The 22,124-nt window shown below is 57.6% G+C and overlaps 1 protein-coding gene across 15 annotated transcripts in view; it reads left to right on the plus strand.

Moving 5' to 3' along the window:
- The window catches only part of Pcbp3 (poly(rC) binding protein 3), a 170,364-nt gene that overhangs the window by 125,592 nt on the left and 22,648 nt on the right, over nt 1-22,124 (plus strand). For 9 of the 15 annotated variants that reach the window (XM_070030860.1, XM_070030867.1, XM_070030858.1 and 6 more), the window contains 8 exons: nt 3,675-3,829; nt 6,803-6,826; nt 7,636-7,668; nt 7,972-8,088; nt 11,151-11,282; nt 12,013-12,141; nt 15,539-15,682; nt 18,618-18,659. In XM_070030860.1, the coding sequence (XP_069886961.1) occupies nt 3,675-3,829; nt 6,803-6,826; nt 7,636-7,668; nt 7,972-8,088; nt 11,151-11,282; nt 12,013-12,141; nt 15,539-15,682; nt 18,618-18,659 (776 nt within the window). The remainder of the gene's footprint in view (nt 1-3,674; nt 3,830-6,802; nt 6,827-7,635; nt 7,669-7,971; nt 8,089-11,150; nt 11,283-12,012; nt 12,142-15,538; nt 15,683-18,617; nt 18,660-22,124) is intronic. The other 6 variants (XM_070030865.1, XM_070030868.1, XM_070030866.1 and 3 more) reach the window with 2 other exon arrangements.

The following is a 22,124-nucleotide window of genomic DNA, read 5'->3' on the forward strand; positions in this document are numbered from 1 at the left end:
TTATCGGTGCAGACCCGTATTTGATGCCATATCAATCTCATGGGCCAGACCCCATTCTCCTTCCAAGACCCTTCTCCCTGACACCCTCTGGAGGCTCAGCCTAGTGCTGCCAGCAGAACTTTCTAGTCTCTGCCTATGCTTTTCCACAGGGCAGGCCACAGCCACCTGGAGCTGGTTAGCACGTAAAATAGAACCAGTGAAGAGTCGTGAACTGTTTCCTTCCAGGGCAGCAGGAAATGGCTCTTTTTTTTCTGTTGCTCCACTTGGACCTTACTATACTAAAGTTAACCTTGTTCAACTAAATACTAGAAGTTAAAAACAAAAAACCCGCAGCCAGTGAGTTTCTTATTTTAAATGTCAGTAGACAGATGTTGCTGGTATTGTACCAGAAAGACACAGAGCATTAATGGCAAGATTGGGTGTTAAAACTCTGTGCTGTGTAAAATCCTTATTAGGTGCTGTGTGAAAGTTTTGTTCACTGTGAGTGATGCTCGACACTAACGGTGTAGTCTGCCGAGGAAGCATCTGTGAGGCCGTTGAGTTTTGTCAATGTGGGGTGGTCCCGAGGCCTCCAGAGGCCTCCCACACACCCCTCACAGCAACCGGGATATGCTGCTCTGTGCTTGATTTTGCATTTTCCCTTTTTGTGTATTTTTAGCAGAGATATTTTGTTGAAGAAAAAGAAGTTGCCCCAACTTTTAACCCATTGTCCTTCCTGGTGTGTTGTAGCTTGAGTGATCCTCTGTCCAGGCTAGATCGAGGGTGTGTGTGGATGGGTGATGTGGCATCACAGGACCGTTCCTGAGGGACCCCTGCGGCAGCTGTGTGTGGGTAATGCTTGCCCACAGGCAAGTCTAACTGTGGGGCTGTGTAGGAGGGACTCGCAGGGGAATCCTCGGCTCGTCCCAGGACACTACACTTCTTCCCTCCATCTTCCCAGTGACCCTACTCATCTCGCAGGTATGCTCCTGGATGAGCATGCAAGGCATGTCAGCTTCTTCGCCCCATGGGTCTCTAGGCCCCATCCGGGGCCTAACATCTGCCCTACCCTACACCAGTGGCTCTCTCCCCACGCAGCCCGCTACCCCTGGAACCTGACCGGCTGGGCTCCAGGGCCCAGCGTCGCTTCCACGCTCATGCCCCATCCTCTGCCCCGTCCAGTTTCCCCTCTTTCCTGCTGTGGAAGCTTGCAGCCCCAAACCAGCACCACACACTGGCCGCTCAGGCCTCTCACCTTCCAGAGAGCTACCAAGCCCACACTGCTCCCAGACCCCTGGACCAGGGTCTGGGGTCTCGTGAGCCCCCCGCCTTCTCCCAAGTCTGGCAGCCCTAGGACATCTCCCAGGCACGAGCACCTCTTGCCCTCTGCGTCTAGATTCCTTGTAAGTGCCACTTCCTCCTCTGCCCACTCTCCCTGGTCTTCTCTGCCCATCCGCTCCACCCTTCCTGCAGCCTGAACTGGGGTATGGCCAGACAGTGGGTTGGCACCGTTCTGGTTGGGGTGAGCTATACTCACTCCTACAAGCTGTTCCCTGAGAGGGCACAGTTGGTGTACATGGGAATCTCAGCGCTGGGGTCCAGCAGTACAGTCACTCAGCGCTGGGGTCCAGCAGTACCGGTCACTCACTCGGCGCTGGGGTCCAGCAGTACAGTCACTCAGCGCTGGGGTCCAGCAGTACAGTCACTCAGCGCTGGGGTCCAGCAGTACAGTCACTCAGCGCTGGGGTCCAGCAGTACCGGTCACTCACTCAGCGCTGGGGTCCAGCAGTACCGGTCACTCACTCAGAGCTGGGGTCCAGCAGTACTGGTCACTCACTCAGCGCTGGGGTCCAGCAGTACCGGTCACTCAGCGCTGGGGTCCAGCAGTACCAGTCACTCAGCGCTGGGGTCCAGCAGTACAGTCACTCAGCGCTGGGGTCCAGCAGTACAGTCACTCACTCAGCGCTGGGGTCCAGCAGTACCAGTCACTCAGCGCTGGGGTCCAGCAGTACCGGTCACTCACTCGGCGCTGGGGTCCAGCAGTACCGGTCACTCACACAGCACTGGGGTCCAGCAGTACCGGTCACTCAGCGCTGGGGTCCAGCAGTACCAGTCACTCACACAGCACTGGGGTCCAGCAGTACCAGTCACACAGCACTGGGGTCCAGCAGTACTGGTCACTCAGCGCTGGGGTCCAGCAGTACAGTCACTCAGCGCTGGGGTCCAGCAGTACCGGTCACTCACTCAGCGCTGGGGTCCAGCAGTACCGGTCACTCAGCGCTGGGGTCCAGCAGTACCGGTCACTCACTCGGGGCTGGGGTCCAGCAGTACAGTCACTCAGCGCTGGGGTCCAGCAGTACCGGTCACTCACTCAGCACTGGGGTCCAGCAGTACCGGTCACTCACTCAGCGCTGGGGTCCAGCAGTACCGGTCACTCACTCAGCACTGGGGTCCAGCAGTACCGGTCACTCACTCAGCGCTGGGGTCCAGCAGTACTGGTCACTAACTCAGCACTGGGGTCCAGCAGTACCGGTCACTCACTCGGCGCTGGGGTCCAGCAGTACCGGTCACTCACCAGAGAGGGGAGCCATCATCCTGTCACTCTTCCGTGAGCACTTCCCTGTCACTGCCTGTAACCTGTCTTTGTCTTTAATGACAACACGCAAAGGACACAGATGGCACTGGGACTTTGATTGAGGTAGAGTTTTAACAGTCCAGTAGCGAGTCTAGACTAGGGAAAGAAAGCTTCCAAGGACTGTTGATGTTGGCACAAGAGACACAAGTGGGATCTTCCTGGCTGGTGAGGACAAAGCCAGTTCCACAGGAAACTGAAGCCCTATGACAGAAAAAGGGGAGCACTGGCACCACGAGAAAAGCCAGGCTTCCAGGCCGAGGGAGCGGGCGCTGGTGCCTCCTTGGCCCTCCGTATAGAGGAGGACACGTAGGTCAGAGGGCTTGCCTGCCCTGCCCCAAGTCATGTGGCTGATCAGCCTCAGAACCGTTGGAGGCTGGGACCCAGCCCTGGTGGGCTTATCCCTACTCTCTCCTCCCCCGCCCCTGCACACTAGGCATTCCCCAGGTGACACCTTCCATCTGTGGCAGTGACAGCAGTGTGTCCTCTCCACCGCAGGCCAGGAGGGACTTTCAGGCCCACAGACATTCTCCAGTGGCCATGGATGTTCCTCAGTGGCCACAGGCGTCCCCCCCCATTGCCACGAACATCTCCCAGTGGTCCTGGACATCCCCAGTGGTCACGGACATCCCTCAATGGTCCTGGACATCCCCAGTGGCCACAGACATCCCCAGTGGTCACGGACATCCCCAGTGGCCATGGACATCCCCAGTGGTCACGGACGTCCCCCGAAGCCACGGACGCCCCCAGTGGTCACGGACATCCCCAGTGGTCCTGGACATCCCCAGTGGTCACAGACATCCCCAGTGGCCATGGACATCCCCAGTGGCCATGGACATCCCCAGTAGTCACAGACATCCCCAGTGGCCATGGACATCCCCAGTAGTCACAGACATCCCCAGTGGTCACGGACATCCCCAGTGGCCATGGACGTCCCCCGAAGCCATGGACGTCCCCAGTGGTCACGGATGTCCCCCGAAGCCACGGATGTCCCCCGTGTCACGGACGTCCCCCCGAAGCCATGGATGTCCCCAGTGGTCACAGCTGTGCTTTCTGGTTCCAGGGGACGCCATCTGGGTTCCATCCGTCCTTCCTCACAGCACCCTCGGCACCTTAAACCACCACCCTCAGCTGCATTTTGGGAGAAAGATGGAGTCGAAGGTCTCAGAAGGTGGCCTGAATGTCACCCTTACCATCCGTCTGTTGATGCATGGAAAGGTAGATGCAACCCACGGCGGGGCCTGTACTGTCTGAGGGGCTGAGCTGTGGGGGGACTGGAAAGGTAGATGGCACACCTACGGCAGGGACTGGGTTATCTAGTGGGGACTGGACTGTCTGAGGGACTGGACTGTCTGAGGGACTGGACTGTCTGGGGGACTGGGCTATCTGAGGGGACTGGACTGTCTGAGGGGACTGGACTGTCTGAGGGACTGGACTGTCTGGGGGACTGGACTGTCTGAGGGACTGGACTGTCTGGGGGACTGGACTGTCTGAGGGACTGGACTGTCTGAGGGACTGGACTGTCTGGGGGGACTGGACTGTCTGAGGGACTGGACTGTCTGAGGGGACTGGACTGTCTGAGGGACTGGACTGTCTGGGGGGACTGGACTGTCTGAGGGACTGGACTGTCTGGGGGACTGGACTGTCTGGGGGGACTGGACTGTCTGAGGGACTGGACTGTCTGGGGGGACTGGACTGTCTGAGGGACTGGACTGTCTGAGGGGACTGGACTGTCTGAGGGACTGGACTGTCTGGGGGGACTGGACTGTCTGAGGGACTGGACTGTCTGAGGGACTGGACTGTCTGGGGGACTGGACTGTCTGAGGGACTGGACTGTCTGAGGGACTGGACTGTCTGGGGGACTGGACTGTCTGAGGGACTGGACTGTCTGAGGGACTGGACTGTCTGAGGGGACTGGACTGTCTGAGGGACTGGACTGTCTGGGGGGACTGGACTGTCTGAGGGACTGGGCTGTCTGGGGGGACTGGACTGTCTGAGGGACTGGACTGTCTGGGGGGACTGGACTGTCTGAGGGACTGGACTGTCTGAGGGACTGGACTGTCTGGGGGACTGGACTGTCTGGGGGGACTGGACTGTCTGAGGGACTGGACTGTCTGAGGGACTGGACTGTCTGAGGGGACTGGGCTGTCTGAGGGACTGGACTGTCTGAGGGACTGGACTGTCTGGGGGACTGGACTGTCTGAGGGACTGGACTGTCTGAGGGGACTGGACTGTCTGAGGGACTGGACTGTCTGAGGGACTGGACTGTCTGGGGGGACTGGACTGTCTGAGGGACTGGGCTGTCTGAGGGACTGGGCTGTCTGAGGGACTGGACTGTCTGAGGGACTGGACTGTCTGAGGGACTGGACTGAGGGACTGGACTGTCTGGGGGACTGGACTGAGGGACTGGACTGTCTGGGGGACTGGACTGTCTGGGGGACTGGACTGTCTGGGGGACTGGACTGTCTGGGGGACTGGACTGTCTGGGGGACTGGACTGTCTGGGGGGACTGGACTGTCTGAGGGGACTGGACTGTCTGAGGGACTGGACTGTCTGGGGGGACTGGACTGTCTGAGGGACTGGACTGTCTGAGGGATTGGACTGTCTGGGGGGACTGGACTGTCTGGGGGGACTGGGCTGTCTGAGGGGACTGGACTGCGGGAAATAGAGTTCTTGCCTAGCAACCATAAGGACTTGAATGCAAACTTCAGTACTGACAGAAACCTTTACTTCAAACTTACACAGCCATTGAAAGTACACACAAATGACACTTCCCTAGAACCACATGATTGAGCAGCCAATCCCCTGCCTGTCCCTGAGCACTAGTGTACATCTCCTACATAGATGGCACACTCCTGTCCCTGAGCACTAGTGTACATCTCCTACATAGATGGCACACTCCTGTCCCTGAGCACTAGTGTTCATCTCCTACGTAGATGGCACACTGCCTGTCCCTGAGCACTAGTGTTCGTGTCTTACAGACTGCCTAGTGGGGCCTCATCCTGATGCCTGCTCCCTCTGCGCCTGAGAAACACGGCCCCCACAGTTCCCACAAAGCCCCTGCTGGGGAATCCAGCCTAGAACAGCAGTGCTGACACCCACCCCAGAGCACAGGCCCTCCTGCCGAGGTGCACATCCAGACCCCTTGGAGGAGCGCCAGCCCCTGGTGTGCTGTGCTTCGTCCTGTGCACAGCCCTGCAGCAGTGCAGGCTTGCTTAGAGCATGGCTGTGTTGAGGGAAAACGGCAGATTTAAAAGACACGGAGCTGGACGGCTGGGGGCGAGGCTAGTCCTGTCTCAAGTGATACGTGGAGCTGGCCCTGATGTGGACTGTCCAGCAGGCAGGGCGGTGCTGTCTCCACTGACCCTGCCAGAGTGCCTACCCTGCAGACACCTGGGCACAGCTGTGGACACTAGGAATGTCCACGCGAAACAAGCCACAGCAAAGGCAGTGTGGCGTCCTGGTGGGTCTCAGCAGGGAGGGGGTGTTTATCTCAGGATTTCCTTGTGGTGTCTGTCTGAAAAGCAGCTGGCTTCCTGCGTCCTATCCTCCAGCACTTTGTCAGGCAGCCTTAGCCCGATGGCACGGAGGAAACGTACAAGCTAGCCTGAAATGAACCCCCTCTCCTCCCCTTCCCCTTCCCCGCCCTCTTCTTCCCCTCTCCCTCCCCTTCATCTTCTCCCTCTCCTTCTCTTGCAGTAATGGGGTTTGAACTCAGGGTCTAATGCTTGCTAGTTAGATCTTCTGCCATTTGTGCCACACTCCTATTCTATTTGTGCTTTATTTTTCAGATAGGGTCTCAGGTTTTGTGTCTAAGGCCAGCCTAAGACAATGAATTCCTGCCTGTTCTTCCTGCATAGCTGAGATTAGAAACATACCCTCATGCCTGGATTATTGGCTGAGATGGGGTTTTATAACTCAAACCACAATTCTCCCAATCTCTCCCTCCTGAGTCACTGAGATTAAAAGTATGCATCACCTGTTAGTGGTGCCCAGTTCCCCTTGGGCCTGGGTGGAGTGTGGTTTGGTGATTGAGGGACTGTCTAGCATGCCTGTAGTTCTGGTTCCATCCGGCACCACAAAAGATAAATATTCCTCTCATGTTAAGAAGGTAGATGGCAGCATCTGACCCCAAACTGTGTTTTCTTCTGCTGTATGACATTCTCTTTCTGTGGCTTTGTTTCCCCACAGGAAGTTGGAAGCATCATTGGGAAGGTAATTATTGCCTGTGCTCTGCTCCTCTTGGGATCTCTGAGGGGATGGCCCCTGCTTCTGGGTGTCCCTGGCCGGAGTGCTGCCCGGAAGCCCATTACCAACCCCTCCTGCTTCCAGATGCACTACCTTGAAGCAGACTCCTGGCTGTGTGTGAGCCTTGGGGGCAGACACTTCCCTTGAGCCACCTCAGCAGCCACCACTGCCCGCCACATTGGTGGTCTGTAGGGCTCGGAGGCTTGTGACCCTAGAAAGTTACTTTGCTTGTACTATGCAGCAGCCCTCATCAGAACAATCTCCCTAACAATAGTACAGCCATCTTATATCTCCATTCTAAGCGGGGCTGAAGGCCACGAGGAAGCCTCCCTCAGGCAATGGAGTTGGTGCAGAGGGCCAGGCACACAGACCCTGCGTGCTGCCTTCTCTGCATGGTACGCAGAGTACCGAGGAGCCTCACGGCTCATCCCTTTCTTGCCCTTTGTCTTTGGAGACCGTGCGCAGCCCTGCTGGGCCTTCCCGGGGCCCCCGGTGATGCTGTGGCGGGAGCCTGCCTGGCTGGCCAGCAGGCTCCCACCTTCCCAGAACTCGTGTTTCTCATCGTAAAGTCTTGGGGATGTGGGAGATGAGGCCTCACTCGTGGCGCAGGCAGGCTGACACTCACGGGGGCAGGCTGGGTGGACAGTGCCCATCACCCTGGCTGCACCGTCCACCAAGCCCGCAGAACAGCAGCAATCCCCAGCCCCGCGCCATGCCCGGCCGTGCGCCCTCTGTCGGGCCGTCAGTGACTCTTCTCATCTGCGTCTCCATTCCAGAAAGGGGAGACAGTGAAGAAGATGCGTGAGGAGGTGCGTGTGACTTGCTGTGGGCACCATCCCACCTACGCCAGGATGCCAAGGCCAGGAGGGTCTCGGGGCCCGGCGCGTGTCCATCTGGGCAGGGACGGCAGGGCCTTGCCCACATGGGCGGGAGTGGTGTTCCCCCTGACTGCAGCATGTGCGCGGGGTGCAGACTCCCCTGGGGAGCACTCAGACTGCTGGAAAAGAATTCTACTTGCCTATGTCTGCAGTGGGTCCTGTCTGGAGAGCCGGGCCTGTACTGTCTGGAGTCTGTTATTTGTTGCCAGACACATTTACTTCCTCTCACCCTAGAGTGGAGCCAGGATCAACATCTCAGAGGGAAACTGCCCAGAGAGAATTGTGACCATCACAGGGCCAACGGACGCCATCTTCAAGGCCTTCGCCATGATAGCGTACAAGTTTGAGGAGGTGAGTTCCCTCTGCCGGGACGGGGTGGCAGGTCTGGCCCTCACAGGACACTGCTGGCCAGGGAGGCACCTCCTGTGCTCCTGCCCACCTTCCTCCTCCTAAGGCCAGCCGCGCCTGATGTGTGCGTGTGGGAGAAGTCCACTTCCCACGTGCTTCCTCAGATGATGCGCCGGACCTAGCCTCAGGACATACCCCCACCAGGCCCTGGCTGCCCAGACTCGAGCCCTGCCCGTGCCACCAGCACCCAGCTAGCCCTCCCACATTACCACAGCTTGCATTCGTCCCCTCCACTGCTGCCTGCAGGTTATTGAGCTGCATGGGAATCCCTGGTCTATAGACTGTAAGAGGAAAGGCAGGTCGTCAGGTTGAGGTTGACGGCGGTCTGCTGCCCCCGTCAGATGTGAGTGGAAGCACTCTAATTCCCTACTGTCCCAGCTGACAAAATCAGACACACCAGGTACAGCCGCTCACACCTGTAACCCCAGCTACTGGGGAAGAAGGACAGAGCCCAGGAAGGATTGTGGTTTGAAGCAGGCCTAGACAAAAGCTCAAAAGAACCCATTTCACTAAACAAAGTAGCTGAGATCTCAACTGTGGGAGGCATAGGTAGGAGGATCCCAGTCACGTACTGGCCCTGGGCAGGTACCACAGGACCACCTAGAAATAATCATCTAAAGAAGAAAGGCTAGGAGGTGCTCCAATGGCAGAGCCCTTGCCAGCAAACACCATACCCCCAAAAAGGGCAGGGGGTGGGAATGATGTGTTGGCCAGCATCCTGTCACTGTAACAAATAGAGTAACAAATAGAAATAACTTATTTGTCAATCAATTGGCAAATAATTTATATAGGGAAAGGTTTGGTTTGGCTCAGTTTCCGCAGTTCAGTCTACAGCTGGGCAGAATCGTTGTTTTCACACCTCTGCTGGGGCTGGGCTGCACACATGGGGTGAGCTTGTTGGCGTGCAGAACCATTCTCCTCGTGCCTGTGATCCGCTTTGGCCTGGAATCTCCCCTGTGCTCCACATCCGGTTTTTACCCCTCCCAAGAGTTCCAAGCCAGGGGCCGAACCTGTAACACACGAGGCTCAGAGGTTACTCCAGAGGAAACTAAGCACTCCGCCAGAAGACTTACCTGTGCCAGTATGTGTCCAAAGTTCAAGTCCAGAGCTTCCCTGGAGACTCAAGACAAATTGCTAAAAAGCTGCAAAAATAAAAGTGCAAGCTCTATGCAGTGACCCATTCTGAAAAAAAGGGACAGGATTGGCATGGAGGGACTGGACCCACGCCAGAGCAGACACAGGGGACCAGCGGGACTTCCTGTGGCTCCGTGTCCTGCGTCAGGCTGCCTCGGGATGGCTTCACAGCTGCAGCCACATGGTCGCTCTCCCGGGCTGGCTTCCATGCTGCCTGAAGCTTCCGTGAACTCCCGAAGTCACCGTCGTGGCATTAGTGTGTCCTTGGCTTGAGCGGCGGGCGCCCCATCAGGCTGCTCACGCGGCACCTGGGCCTGTCTCACGCTGCCCAGCTTCCCAGGCTTTCCTTCAAAGTCTTGGCACACACTCCACAGTTCTTGCATCCTGCCTGCCTTCAGAACGCCAGATGGCAACAAGACTGGCTAGCAAGGCCCCCTCGGGCCCGCTGTCGTGGCCTCTGCGTGGCTCTGAGGCTTACGTAGTCCCAGTGGGCCCGCTGTCGTGGCCTCTGCGTGGCTCTGAGGCTTACGTAGTCCCAGTGGGCCCGCTGTCGTGGCCTCTGCGTGGCTCTGAGGCTTACGTAGTCCCAGTGGGTGGGGCATGCTGGTGCCCTCACCCTGAAAGACAACCCTGCGCAGTCTTCAAGACAGACTTTCATTTGTCGGTCTCTCAGTCGGCCACGGGTGAGACCTTCCTGGTTCTGAGAATCATGCATGTATTTTCCTATTCCAGTAAGACCCACCGGGCTTCTCACTGCTCCTAATCCCTTCAGCAACTGTACCATCCATGCCGTCCCTTCAGACTCTCTCCTTTGTGGAAGAATTCCAGGTGTTCAAATTTTTTTAACTAGATTAAACCCAGGGCCTCCCACCTGCTAGATAAGCACTGTACCTCGGAGTTGAATCCCTAGCCCATCTTTCTGTGCCTGATTTGCACTGTAAATCAACTACAGACAGCCAGTCATACCCAAGGCAACAGGCCCCCGGACCAGGGCAGTGCTGGCGCTGAAGCCTGTCGGGCTTCCCACATTAGCCAAAGACACTTGCAGTGAAGCAGCTTTTAAACAAGAATCTCATTTGGAGACTTCAGATCAATCAAAAATTGGCACCCAATGGACCTGAAGTCTTATTCCCTTTCTTTTTTATAAGGTACCTCTTGGAAAGGCCAGGGTGGCCGTTGGAGATCCTAGTCATGCTCGATGGGGAGGACACATTAGAAAGCGGCATGAGGATCAGGACTGAGGTAGGATAGTTCAGGCTGAGATTTCCAGGAAGGGGAGAGTTAGGTGGCCCCTAGGAGCTGGCCAGAGAAATGGGAACGCCATGCTGGCGTACCTCCAACACAGCCACCCCAGCAGGTGGGCCTGTTTGGGTCAAGTACCTGAGAGGAGAACATCTTCCTCAGCCTTCCCTGGAACCCCCAGCCACGCCTGTGCAGGAGGACAGCCAGTGCTCTGGGCTCTCAGCACAGACTGTCATCTATGGTTGACCCCATGACCCTTCTCATGACAGGCAACACTTCAAGTCGCGCAGCACAGCACACAGCAGCCACAAAAGCCACCAGCTGGGCAAAGGGCAGAGCATGTGTCCACCATGGATACAAGCAAGCAGGCAGCGCTGCCCCATGACTCCTGACCACGCAGCCTTGCGTGTCTGGTGTGTGGCCCGCACGGGATCCCCCTTCTGTCTGGTCTGCTGGCATGTCCTCGTGCCTCCGAGCCCAACCTAGCTGTGAGGCGCGGTGACGACCGGGCCCGTCCTCTGCAGGCTCTGCCATGGCCTCTGAGTGCCCAGCAGTGCAGGTGCAAGCAGGGGCGCCTGAAACAGGTGCCCACCGCCACAGGGCCAGCATGCTTGTCTTTCCTTCCCTAGGACATCATTAACTCCATGAGCAACAGCCCTGCCACTAGCAAGCCCCCGGTGACGCTGAGGCTGGTGGTCCCCGCCAGCCAGTGCGGGTCCCTGATCGGCAAAGGCGGCTCCAAGATCAAGGAGATCAGGGAGGTACCAAGACCTTCCCCACCCAGGGTGGGAGGAAGGCCGTCCTGGCAGCACGGCAGCCTAGTCACCGTGCTGCCTGCTCCCTGGGGAGTCCACAAGTCCTGGCACGGGGCACCACAGATTCCTGCCCTGAAGCCGGGGACAAACAGTCCAGTGGGCAAACAATAGGGAAGCCAACACGGTGGCCAGTGTGGGGTGCGGTCCTGCTGGGGCAGGAGCGGCCATGAAGAGGTGTTCTTGAGATGAGCAGGTTAGAGCTCCCTAGTTCTGCAGCTCAAGGCTGCACCCAGACTCATCCCTGCTCCACGGGGGCGCCCCTCGGCAGGCAGGCCCCCCGGGAGGGCACCTACTCCCGCCCTGCCGCAGGAGGAAGCTTGACCTCCACAAAGCCTGACTTCAGGGGCACCAAGCCCTCCCTTACCCAGAGGACAGCCTCCGCCTCATAATTTCCTCCCATCTTCCCCTGTGGCCCAGAACTCCGCAGAGGAAGCAGAATTCCTGTCTTGGAGGGTGGGGCTCCCTGGCCAGCGTACCCGTGGGTGGGCCCTGAGCAGTGCGCAGAAGCAGGCGTGGAGGAGAGGCGTCATTGGGCGGGGCGCGGGGTCTGACCAGCAACGCCCCGTTTCAGTGAAGGCTACTGTGTGCAGACTGCCCTGGACTCATCCTGGGTCTCCTGTCCTGTGTACACTGCTACCCGCTCTCTCCTGCCCTCTTCCAACGTCGTTTTCTTCAGTCCACAGGTGCCCAGGTCCAGGTAGCTGGGGACATGCTGCCCAACTCCACAGAGCGGGCAGTGACCATCTCAGGGACGCCGGACGCCATCATCCAGTGCGTCAAGCAGATCTGTGTGGTCATGCTGGAGGTACAGCCGCCCAGCAGGCGCCAGCTTGCCTCTCGCTTGGCACTGGGTTCGCTGCAAGCGTTGGCCAGGGCTCCAGTGCCTCACCGGTCCCCAGGGTTCACGGGGGTGGTCGTGGCCAGGTGGGGGCTGGGCGTCAGGGCCGCCGTCGGGTGAGCAGGCACTTGGGCAGAGCTGCTGCTGTCAGGGTCAGGCCGGCCTGGGACCACTGTCGGGAGGGAGAGTGAAGGAGGACGGGCTTCTCCTCCGCTAGAGCTCAGCGAGAAGCTCTGGTGCTGCCCTGGCACTGGGCCCCCAGCACCTGCCCTAGGCAGGAGCAGTGCAGGCCAAGGGTGCCACCCTTGTGCAGCAGAGCCTCCTGCTCTGCGGGTAGCATGCAAACTAGAACCAAGAACTGCCGCTGACGTACCAGATGGGACTCCGGACAGACCCGGGAAAATGCCCAGTGTGAAACCAGAGATGAACAGAGAGAGGAAACAGGCCAGGGAAGCATCATCACACAGGCACAGAGAGTCCAGACCTGCACACTTAATCTAGTCAACACCCAAAGGAAGCAAAATTCAAGCAACATCAGGAGCTGTGTGTGCCCTTCTCCAAAGCCCCTGATGCACCTGCCTCACACGAGCACCAGTACTGTGCCCTTCTCCAAAGCTCCTGATGCACCTGCCTCACACAAGCACCAGTACTGTGCCCTTCTCCAAAGCTCCTGATGCAATCTGCCTCACATGAGCACCGGTACTGTGCCCTTCTCCAAAGCTCCTGATGCACCTGCCTCACACGAGCACCAGTACTGTGCCCTTCTCCAAAGCTCCTGATGCGATCTGCCTCACACGAGCACCAGTACTGTGCCCTTCTCCAAAGCTCCTGATGCGATCTGCCTCACACGAGCACCAGTACTGTGCCCTTCTCCAGAGCTCCTGATGCACCTGCCTCACACGAGCACCAGTACTGTGCCCTTCTCCAAAGCTCCTGATGTACCTGCCTCACACGAGCACCAGTACTGTGCCCTTCTCCAAAGCTCCTGATGCACCTGCCTCACACGAGCACCAGTACTGTGCCCTTCTCCAGAGCTCCTGATGCACCTGCCTCACACGAGCACCAGTACTGTGCCCTTCTCCAAAGCTCCTGATGCAATCTGCCTCACACGAGCACCAGTACTGTGCCCTTCTCCAAAGCTCCTGATGTACCTGCCTCACACAAGCACCCATAGTGCCCTTCTCCAAAGCTTCTGATGTGATCTGCCTCACACGAGCACCAGTACTGTGCCCTTCTCCAAAGCTCCTGATGCACCTGCCTCACACGAGCACCAGTACTGTGCCCTTCTCCAAAGCTCCTGATGCACCTGCCTCACACGAGCACCAGTACTGTGTCCTTCTCCAAAGCTCCTGATGCACCTGCCTCACAGGAGCACCAGTACTGTGTCCTTCTCCAAAGCCCCTGATGCACCTGCCTCACACGAGCACCAGTACTGTGCCCTTCTCCAAAGCTCCTGATGTTATCTGCCTCACACGAGCACCGATAGTGCCCTTCTCCAAAGCTCCTGATGCAATCTGCCTCACACGAGCACCGATGGTGCCCTTCTCCAAAGCTCCTGATGCACCTGCCTCACACGAGTACCAGTACTGTGCCTTTCTCCAAGCCCCTGATGCACCTGCCTCAGATGAGCACCGATGGTGCCCTTCTCCAAAGCTCCTGATGCCACCCTGCAGGCAGGGCCCCTGGGCTATGGATCCATGCTAGGACTGCCCCTCTGAATGTACCACACACAGGCGCACACTCAGACACACACACACACTCACACACACACACACGACTGTCCCTCTGAATGTACCACACACAGGCGCACGCGCGCGCGCGCACACACACACACACACACACACACGGATGTCGACAGTGGTGCTGGCTGGCAGAGACCCCCTTGCCTGCTCCTGTGATTCAGATCAGATCACTGGCCAGAAGGAAGGGGTGAGCCTCAACAGAAGAAATGGCCAGAGGTACTGTCCATGAAGAGGAGCTGGAGATCAGTCTAGAGATGGTTTGAAGTCTCTCCCAGAGGGGAGGCCTCGTAGGACCAGAGGACCAGATGGCTGGCAATAGGTGAACTTGGTGGTGTGGCCCTGCAGGGCTGCGTACCGCACCCAGCACTTTCCGCACCTGGTGAGACACGTCCAATGTGTCTGCCCCCTCCCAGGGAACACTGCCTGTGTCCAGAGGATGTGCCCTCCCTGGGAAGAACGGGGTCGGGGCTACTCACAGCCAGCTGGGCCTCAGGGCAAGTACAGAGGAGCTTCTCCTGGGATGAAGGGCTGGCCTCCGAGAGCACCGTGGAACAGGGTGATGGCCAGGGGTCTGGAAGGGCCTGCAGGGCGCGGTCTTGGGAAGCCCCATTTTCACAAGGTAATTAGAAGCATTCCATAAGGACCTCAGAAATGTACGGGGTGGGCCTTCCCTGGGGACCTCTCCGAACCACCCCACCCCTTGGCCGTTCACGCAGCAGAGAGGGCTGTGCTGCCGCCTGCTCTGTGGGTTTCCAGTGCGAGGAGCTTGGACATCCTGCCCAGTGAGTCCAGAGGCCGCAGGCTCTGCAGGAGCCCTGGCGGGGACGGACTGTGCCCTGCCGCCCAGCTGAGGCCCCAAGACCCCAGCCGGCCCGGAAGGACGGCCCGCTCTAACGAGGCAGAGAGGGCCCGCAGGAAGTGCCGAGGACAGCCCCCGCCTGAGGTAACAGAACCATCGAGGAGAGTTGCAACAGACCTCTTCGTGACTGGGGAACCTCTCACTTCTCTGCAGTTTTCTTAATGACTCTGTTTCATGGTGAGGTTGGATTTCTCTTCACTTCGATGGCAGTCTCTGCTCATCATCACCACAGGCCAACCAGAGTCTTTGGAGTGCTGGACATCAGTTCCTGAGGCTGGTTATGCACACGGCTCAGATTCAGGAGCACTCCTGTGAGGATGCGGTCTGCACGCCTCTCTAGAAGCCACTGCTGTGCTCATTGTAGTGGTCATGGGCCATCTGGGGGCTGCTCTGGGAGGGAGGGAGGGAGGGGCAGCAACACGAGAGCCCACCTGCCCCTGGCCCAGCCCAGCTGGCGGAGAGCACGCGCCACACTGCCCAAGGACTGCTGCCGCTCGCAGCCCGGCTGCAGGGGGGCTTGTTGAAGCAGGAGGCACACAGTGCAGACGCGAGAGAAGCCTGTACAGAAGAAATGGGGGGCGCGATGCAGGATGCCGCCTGCTGGGCCCCGCTGCCCTTGCCGCGCTGCTGCAGCCTTGGAGCCCTCGCTGGCCACGTCTGGGGCTGGGAGGGTCTGCGCAGAAGGGCGGACGTGGGAAGGCGGCCCGAGGCCTAGCAGCAGGCTTCTCTAATGTCTCTCTCCCTCTCCTGTCCCTTCTCCTAGTCCCCACCGAAAGGTGCCACCATTCCCTACCGCCCAAAGCCCGCCTCCACCCCTGTCATTTTTGCAGGTGGTCAGGTAAGAGCCGACCCGCTCGCGGCCTCCACTGCCAACCTCAGCCTCTTACTGCAGCATCCGCCGCTGCCCGTTAGTGCACTCAGGTTTTCTCGCCTTCCCACTGCACGCTCCCTCCCTGAGCCAGACACAGGGCTCTCCTGGCCCACACCAGGCTGGAGCGGGGGCAGGGGCACAGCTTCACCTCAGAGCCATGCCCCTCAGACACCTCGACCCCTGACCCAGACAGGAAGGACCCGAACATCCACAGGCCCTGGGAGGCACCTGCCAGGCCTCAGAGGGTCGTCCCAGAGCCCTGAGGCAGCTGGGCAGGGAGCAGTCCAAGTGGCATGATGGCCCCTGTGGGCTGTCAGGGAAGAGGAAGGGGGCCCAGCCCACCGTCAGCCCACCCATACAATGGCTCGAACATGGTTAGCCAGGGGACGGCCCAGAAGGGCCCTGTGTCTGGCCAGCCGCGGTGTGTCTTTGTTCAAGGGAGCGTTAAGTCAGAGGCTACCCACAGGTGACCCAGCCACGGCAGGGCAGGCATGAGGTTTTAACCCTAAAAGGGAACAAAAGGCATGGGGACTTGACTCACAATGGAAAGAATCTTGTCAGGTCTGTGGGGCACCTGGCAGCCTGTGCGCAGCCCCCACACAGACCAGCACACGGCATATTCTATCTCACAGTCAGAAAACGAGGCCCAGCGCACGAGCGTCTTGCCAGGCTCGTGTGCTGGGGTACAGCTGCCCCTGCCTGCACCCCGCAGGGAGCCACCACCACTGTCTGCAAGCCCTCACTGCTGCCCAGCCGTGGCTCTGGCAGGCAGCGACCCTCACGGGGAAGGAACCCTGGTCCGGAACAGTGCAGCTCCAGTTCAGGGCAGAGCCAGTGTGGGTGCCGAGGCTGAGGCCGCTCAGCCCGTCGCCTGCACACAGTCACTGTGCTACGGTGTTTGTCCCTAAACACCGCCCACAATATGAGCCTCCTGGGCTTACTGCCATGCCCCAGGGCAGCCTGATCTGCTGTCCTTGGCCAGGCCTTGGATACTGGTCCCTTCCCCACCCAGCCAACCAGGAGAGGCACCAAGCAAATCTGTGGGGTAGGGGTGTGGATCAGTCCTGAGAGGGCAGGTCTCCAGGTCCCCTGAGGACCCCCGCATGGACAGACCCCTGAGGACCCCTGTGTGTCCAGTGCAGGGTGTGGACAGACCCCTGAGGACCCCTGTGTGTCCAGTGCAGGGTGTGGACAGACCCCTGAGGACCCCCACGTGTGTCCAGTGCAGGGTGTGGACAGACCCCTGAGGACCCCCGTGTGTCCAGTGCAGGGTGTGGACAGAACCCTGAGGACCCCCGCATGGACAGACCCCTGAGGACCCCTGTGTGTCCAGTGCAGGGTGTGGACAGACCCCTGAGTACTCCCACGTGTGTCCAGTGCAGGGTGTGGACAGACCCCTGAGGACTCCCACGTCTGTCCAGTGCAGGGTGTGGACAGACCCCTGAGGACCCCCACGTGTGTCCAGTGCAGGGTGTGGGCAAATCAGGCGTGGGTGCTGCAGGTGCTCAGCTCCCTCCTGGATCTGGTGGCCCCAGGGCCATGGAGATGTACAGTCTGAGGCAGAAATGAAGTGTCCAAACAGTGGCCCCAGAGCAGCATCCCCGACCCGAGCTCGTGAAATTCCACATAGAACACAGGGCAGGAGGGCAGCAGACGGCTAGCGTTCCTGCTGCAGGCCTGACGGGGAGCAGCGTCACAGCATGTGGCCTCCAGACCTGCTCCTGGCAGGTCTGCCAGACTGCCCGACTGGTGATCTGATGAGATTCTTTCAGCTCCTCCGTCGTATCACGGGGCCCTCCCTTGCCACAACTGCATCGGTTCAGGGCTGGGCTGCGGCTGGGTCCCCTGTTGGGCAGTCGGTAGGCCTTGAACTCTCGGTTGGGTTATTGCTGATGGACACGTGAGGCATCCGTCACAGAGCCCCACAGGCATTACGTGTCACGCCTGCGCTTCGCCCATCCTGAGAGGCCTTGCTCTCCCTTGACTCCATGTGGTTGGTTGGTTGTCTGAGTCACTGGAGGTGTGTTATAGAAGAGACCTGTGGGGGTCACCGCCACCTATGGGGGCTTCACAGAGAAGCCAGGGTCACCAGGGTCACTGCCACCCACAGGGCTTGGCAGAGAAGCCGGGTCGTGGGTCACCAGGGTCACTGCCACCCACGGGGCTTGGCAGAGAAGCCAGGGTCATGGGTCACCAGGGTCACTGCCACCCACGGGGCTTGGCAGAGAAGCCAGGGTCATGGGTCACCAGGGTCACTGCCACCCACGGGGCTTGGCAGAGAAGCCGGGGTCATGGGTCACCAGGGTCACTGCCACCCACGGGGCTTGGCAGAGAAGCCGGGGTCATGGGTCACCAGGGTCACTGCCACCCACGGGGCTTGGCAGAGAAGCCGGGGTCATGGGTCACCAGGGTCACAGCCACCCACGGGGCTTGGTAGAGAAGCCGGGGTCACCAGGGTCACCGCCCAACCTGCGGGGGCTTCGCAGAGAAGCCAGGCACAAGGAGTGTGCTGGCCACTGAGTCATTTGCAGATCTGACACAGGGAAATCATGAAACCAAAAGCGCCTCAGAGACCCCATTGGGACTGAAGATTCGATCAGGAAGATGACAGATTGGGTCTTCCTGTGATTCATTAGATCCATTTCTTAACCCATTTTTGGCAAAGCTGCTTTCGGTATCTTTTTGGATGTCTCCAGTATAGTATTTAATGACCAGGAGACCTCTTATGGATGGTTGAACAGGTCCTCCTTAAGTTGTTTCCTTCTAGAGAAGTTTTGGGGTGTCTGGAGATTTGCCTGGAGCTTTCTGTGGCTCCCTTGGCTGCCACCAGGGGGAGGGTTTTCCACAGAGAGGGTGGAGATGTGCCTGTAGGGAGAGCTGCCAGTCACCCAGGGAAGGGCCTCGGCGGCGGCGGCAAGCCCCACGCCCCCTGTGTTGTGAGCTGAAGGTCTCTCTCTCTCTTTCTCTCCAGGCCTACACGATCCAGGGACAGTACGCCATCCCTCACCCGGATGTGAGTTTTCACTCTGTCTCCCGTCCTTCTCTTACTATTGTGTATCTACTTGCATGCTGCTGTTAATTGCTACCAATATTAATATTACACAATAATATTAATCGGTTTTCTCAGTGTCCCTCACCTGTGTTGTACCCATATAACCTTGAATAACCTTTCAGCCTCTTAGCACTAACTCTGCTTGTGTTGAGGACTTGGCCTGATGTCAAAATTGTTTTTGTTGCTGCAGTCCAGGGCTTCCCTCCCGTGCTGCAGAGGGCTCTGCAGTCCCTCCCTCTGCAGTGCCACAGTGAGTGGGCAGTGGCACTGACCGGCTGCAGCCAGGGCGCAGGGCTCTGTGCACCCAAGGAATCAGGCAGCATTATCAAAACAGACCTTCCGAGCTGTCCTGGAAAGGTGACGTGTGTGGAGAAGCCAAACCCCACACTGACATGCCCAGTCCTCCAGTGTACAAAGCCTGCAGGTCCCACTCTTCCTTCCAGAGTTAGTAAGATGCCACATGGGGTGCATGAGACCTGGGACGGGTGCCTCGGCCTCTGAGCCGGACCTGTGGTGCTACTGTGTGTGCCGAGTCCTCTCAGACATTCCTGGCAGCATGACAGTAAGGATATGTGTACCACAGAAGAGGGAGGCTCCCCCCGGGCCTGCAGAAGGCAACAGAGGCGCTCAGGGATAGAAAGGGCATTTGTGCATATGTGTGTGTGCGTGCGTGTGCACATGCGCATGCCAGTCCTGGGGCTTGAACTCGGGGCCCTGAGCTCTTGCACTCCAGGCTGGCACTCTCCCATTTGAGCACACCTTCACTTCTGGCTTTTCAGTGGTTAATTGGAGATAAGAGTCTCACAGACTGCCTGAGCTGGCTTTGAACCGTGATCCTCCTATCTCCACCTTCTGAAGAGCTAGGGTTACAGGCGTGAGCCAGCTGCACCCAGCTAAGGGGCACTCTGGAGGGGACTTTAAGAGGATGGTCAGCAAGACTCTGTTGTAAGGTGTTACAAAAACTAAGGAGAGGGATAGGAGAGAGACGGCCGACCTGTGGGAGCTGCAGCACCTTGCAGATAACTGAATTATCTTTTCTCGACCCATTTTGAAAGCTGCCAGGCTTGTCAGCCCCTGGAGCGTGTCTGTGCATTCTGTGTGAGCCCTGCTGCTGGCCCTGACCGAGAGCAGAGCCGGCCAGGCCCTTCAGCCTCCTGCAGACGCTGCTTTGGACTCAGACACCTGTTTGGTTTAGACTTCCAGGCAGAGCAGGCAGGGGTTTCAGAATTCATTCACACTAAGTGTTTGAAGTATGGATTCAATTCCTTCTCATTGCAAGGCAGTTCCTTGAGCAGGAAATAAATTCTGTTGCTTTCTAACTTTAATAAAGCAACACACAAATCAACCGGTAGAGAAGCGCTGACGGGAAAGGCCTCTCTCTCTCTCTGCCGTGCTGACACACCTGGTCTTAGATCCCAGGACACCATGACTCTGAACCCCCAGCACCATGCTCCCAGGTCATCGGTGCAGACTTCGCCTGTGAGCACAGGAGGCCTGGAGCTCTACGTGATGTGTCTGCTGTCCAGCGCCTACTGCTAAGGCCTTACGTGGCCTGGCAGCACTGAGCAGTCAGAGCAGAGGGCAGGCCACTGGGGCAGGCTAATAGATAGACACCTGGGGAGCAGGGTCTGACCTTCAGGTGGCCCTGGCTTCCTGTGGTGCTGGGGTGGGCAGCCGCGCACATGCAGTGTATATAGAAGCAGCCTCAAAAGCTTAGCTTGTGTGAACTGGGTGAGTCTATGGAACTCCAAGGTGCAGCATCGTTGATGGACGTGGGTCATGCTTATGTCTTCATGCCGAATAATAAAGTCAGATGTTGGGGCCTGCAGGGTCTGATTGGCAAGTGCCTTGCAGTTTCTATGGCAGCAGGTCTGAACCCTCCCCGAGGAGGGTGGGTGGGCCCGCGCTGCCCCTCCTGGGTGTGCCACGGATGTCTAGGGAAGCCTGTGTCCAGTCTGAGATGCGGCAGCTGCCCTGGGGGCACAGATGTGACAGAGATGGTGGCTGGTGTGTTTTTCCTCTGTGGCTCCTCTCAGTTTCTCTTAACCGGAAGTTTGGAGTGTTTCAGGTTAGCTTAATGTCCACGGATGTTGTGTATGGCGAGGTGCTGAGCTTTGGATGTATGTCCCGCTCCCTTCTTGTGCGAGGTGATGCTGTTAGGAGGCAGGCCTCTGTTAGGTAACTCGGTATGGAAGGCTCCTCCTCATGAGTGAGATTAGTGCTCCTCCTCCCATCTTCTACCAAGTAAGAACAAAGCAGGGACAAGCAATCACCAAACAGAACCTTCTGGCATCTTGATCTTGGACCTCTGGCCTCCGTAACTGTGAGCAGTAAATTCATGCTGTCTATAAACTACCCGGGCTAAGGCATTTTGTTAGAGCAGCAGATGAAGACCTTGATTATTTTATCATGGAAAGCTTCCTGTGGATGTCATCCTGCTGTCTGTACCAAAATCACGTGATTTGTGAGCAGAGTGGGGACTTAAAGCTGTCTTTCTTACAGGCACATAAAATTCAAGGCTTAGGCAATCACTCAAAAAATTTACATCAAAGCACGAGTTTCATGACACGGAGGATAATGGTTATTTGCAGTCAGTACTCGGCAGGAGTGTTTGTTTGCTTGCTTGCTTGTTTTGTTTAGTGTCAGCACCAGGGTTTGCACTCAGGGCTTCTTCACTTAGCCATCAGAGCTGCATCTTTACTTCCTCTTAGTAGGAATGCTTAAAACTTCAGTTTTTAGAATGAAAATATAGTTTTAGGAAATGTTAACTGTTTTATTTTACAGTGTAATTGAATACAAGTTTATCTCAATTGAAATGGCTGGCTTGTGTGTGTATACATATATATACAGATATGGGTACATGTGTGTATGTGTGTGCGTATATACTGCAGCAACTTAATTCCTTATCTGAATACGTGGTCTCATAAGTCAGACACATAGACCATAGAGAGATTCATTCCTAAAATCTGAATATTCCTTACCTATAATGGGAACATGCACATTTCAATACCTCATTTTAAGCCATGCTTTTAATCTGGCCCTTACTTAAGTCATCCATGCTGAGGACTTTCAGTTTCCTCTGTTTATCCGCATGCTCCTTTACCCAGACCCTCGGGCACCTCTCCAGCTTTCCAGGCCTGGGTGTTGTGAAGAGGTATAAAGTGCTGCACTATGCAGCCACATCCTCTGTGGGCCCATCCTGTTCTCTGGGACAGTGACTCAGCAGCTGTGGGAAATATCCAGGAATTTTGGCATCCATTCCTCTGCTGAGTGTCAGCAAGTGTAGAGAGTGACCACGCACCTTTGATCCACTTCTCTGGATGACCACTTGGCAACCATGGAGAGAGACCATACATGTTTGTGTCCAGTTCTCGGGGTGACTGTTCAGCAGGTGTAGAGAGTGACCACACATCTTTGTGTCCAATT

The sequence above is a fragment of the Dipodomys merriami genome, unplaced genomic scaffold (assembly GCF_024711535.1).
Source record: "Dipodomys merriami isolate MVZ:Mamm:240054 unplaced genomic scaffold, mDipMer1.0.p SCAF_2, whole genome shotgun sequence".
Lineage (NCBI taxonomy): Eukaryota > Metazoa > Chordata > Mammalia > Rodentia > Heteromyidae > Dipodomys > Dipodomys merriami.